Source organism: Temnothorax longispinosus, unplaced genomic scaffold, assembly GCF_030848805.1.
Source record: "Temnothorax longispinosus isolate EJ_2023e unplaced genomic scaffold, Tlon_JGU_v1 HiC_scaffold_227, whole genome shotgun sequence".
NCBI classification, from domain to species: Eukaryota; Metazoa; Arthropoda; class Insecta; order Hymenoptera; family Formicidae; genus Temnothorax; species Temnothorax longispinosus.
This window is the reverse complement of record NW_027270044.1, coordinates 1-2,000: the sequence shown is the minus strand read 5'-3', so window position 1 is coordinate 2,000 and position 2,000 is coordinate 1. Positions and strand designations below refer to the sequence as shown.

At 36.0% G+C, this 2,000-nt stretch overlaps 1 protein-coding gene across 1 annotated transcript; it reads right to left on the bottom strand.

Moving 5' to 3' along the window:
- Positions 1-24: 24 nt before the first annotated feature.
- Positions 25-1,994, bottom strand: LOC139823952 (uncharacterized). The gene is made up of 4 exons (XM_071796419.1): positions 1,510-1,994; positions 577-675; positions 405-503; positions 25-328 (listed from the first exon to the last, which is right to left on the bottom strand). The coding sequence occupies exons 1-4, from the start codon at positions 1,667-1,669 to the stop codon at positions 213-215; spliced, it is 474 nt and encodes a 157-aa protein (XP_071652520.1). The 5' UTR covers positions 1,670-1,994; the 3' UTR covers positions 25-212.
- Between the last annotated feature and the right edge of the window lie 6 nt (positions 1,995-2,000).

The window sequence follows — 2,000 nt, the reverse complement described above, 5'->3', positions numbered from 1 at the left end:
GCGACGGGACGTGAAGTAACGTGAAACACATTGTTTTTATATGCGGCTGATTACGATCGACTTTACGTAACGTGACGTAAACAATGTGTTTAGGTTTCACGTTACTTCGCGTCCCGTCGCGTTCCGTTACGTTAAGTTCATCGTAATTCCGCCTTAATTTTTGTGCCACAAATTACGATTCGCATATAAAGTTTATGCCTACAAATAACAAATCACAACTTTAGCATACCTGGAGTATCGGCGAGTTTCTCGGCTGGTCCCTTGCCACTCAAGCTGTATTGAGGCCCTTTATTCAAGTTCATCTTTTCGGGACTATATGTACCGGGCGCTAAAATAAAAAAAATACACATTTGACAGAGACACTTTCTCTCTATGATAAATGATTCATTGTGCATACTGCATACCTGGCGTATCGCTCGGCTTCTCCACAGCGGGCCTTAATCCAAAACTGAATTGCGGTGATGGATCTAATTTCACTTTTTCGGGACAATACGCACCAGGCGCTATCGAAAAAAAGTTTTTTTTTTTTTTTTTTTAAATCATGAATGCTTATCAGATATACGAATCTTCACATACCTGGTGTTCCATTGCACTTCTCGATTCGGCTTTTGCCGGTTAAACTGTATTGCGGACCCTTCTCCAAATTCACTTTCTCTGGACTGTATGTACCAGGTGCTACATTGGAAAAGAAGAAGGGACACGTTATCATAGAGACAAGTGTTTTTAACACACCGTATACATAAAGAAATTAGAAATAAAATGTCTGTTTTTCTCTTCAAAATTTCAAGACGAGAGAGCATCGCGTATCGTTTATTTATTACTTCTAACTGGTATTCTCCAATCTCATAAAACTAATTTTATTATAAAAATAAAATTAAATAAAATTTACAATAATAAGTGAAATTGGACCGATATAAATCTTACAATTCAATAGAGAAAATGTCATCTTCGGTCGGGCTGGATCTTGATAGCTCAATAATATATTTTTGTGTGAATTTTTGTACTTTTTCTGTTTAAATTTTTATACTTTTTCCAACTCACAAAAATTGTTTTATTGAACTAGATTATTTATCGAGCTTGAAACACAATTTTTCGTTGGAACAGTAAATCCACATACTTAAATCGATAATTGATTTACATTTTGATGCTAATATAAGCATCTTTTTTAATTACCGTAAATAATTTATTGTGAAAAGTATCACCCTAGTTAGGGTTTAAACTTGGACCTTTCTGCAATATTATTATTAGGCTATCAAGATCCAGTCCGCGTAGGATAGCACTTTCTTTATTTAATTAAAATAAAATTATACGAAAGAGAGAGAGAGAGAGAGAGAGAGAGAGAGAGAGAGAGAGAGAGAGAGACTCGCTCTGACGAGCGAAAATAATAAAATTTCTTCAAAATCTCCAAGGATCTATGTACGTGCTCACTTGTCTCTATCTGAGACTGGAGTCTTAATGGAATTTTAATTTAATTTTTTATTTTTTAAATTGTTTTGTTTTGTATTATACCTGGCGTATCGCTCGGCTTATCGAGCGGCGTTTTAACTCCGAACGTGAACTGTGGTGCGCCGTCCAGCCTCGTTTTTTCGGGACGATAAGTACCTGGAGCTAGACACTTGTCGATAAATTTTACAAGTTCCACGGTGTACCAGTGATTTTCTATTTGCATCACTGACAAGTTTCTTAATGGATTAACAACACGTGAAGGGAAGATATTAACGGTGTGAGATACGTACGGGAATTCAACATATATCGCGAGACATGCAACAATATACTTTACGGCGATAAGCGACACTACGCTATCAATTTTATACGTATAGGTATGCGGCTACGTGTCAGCTATCAATTTAGCGCGCATTGCATATCTCTAAATATCGAATTACGAGGATATTACTCTTTGTTTACATATTGTTTGATTGCACTACATTAATCGATCTATATTATTCGCACACAATTACTTTTAGCTACATTCTAAACGCCACACGTGCATTAGTTAATTG

Coding starts and splice junctions, on each gene's coding strand:
- LOC139823952 (XM_071796419.1), bottom strand. CDS start 1,669: ATGCAAATAGAAAATCACTGGTACACCGTGGAACTTGTAAAATTTATC. Junction 504..576: donor GAAGTGCAATGGAACACCAG/GTATGTGAAGAT, acceptor TTTTTTCGATAG/CGCCTGGTGCGTATTGTCCC. Junction 329..404: donor GAAGCCGAGCGATACGCCAG/GTATGCAGTATG, acceptor TTTTTATTTTAG/CGCCCGGTACATATAGTCCC.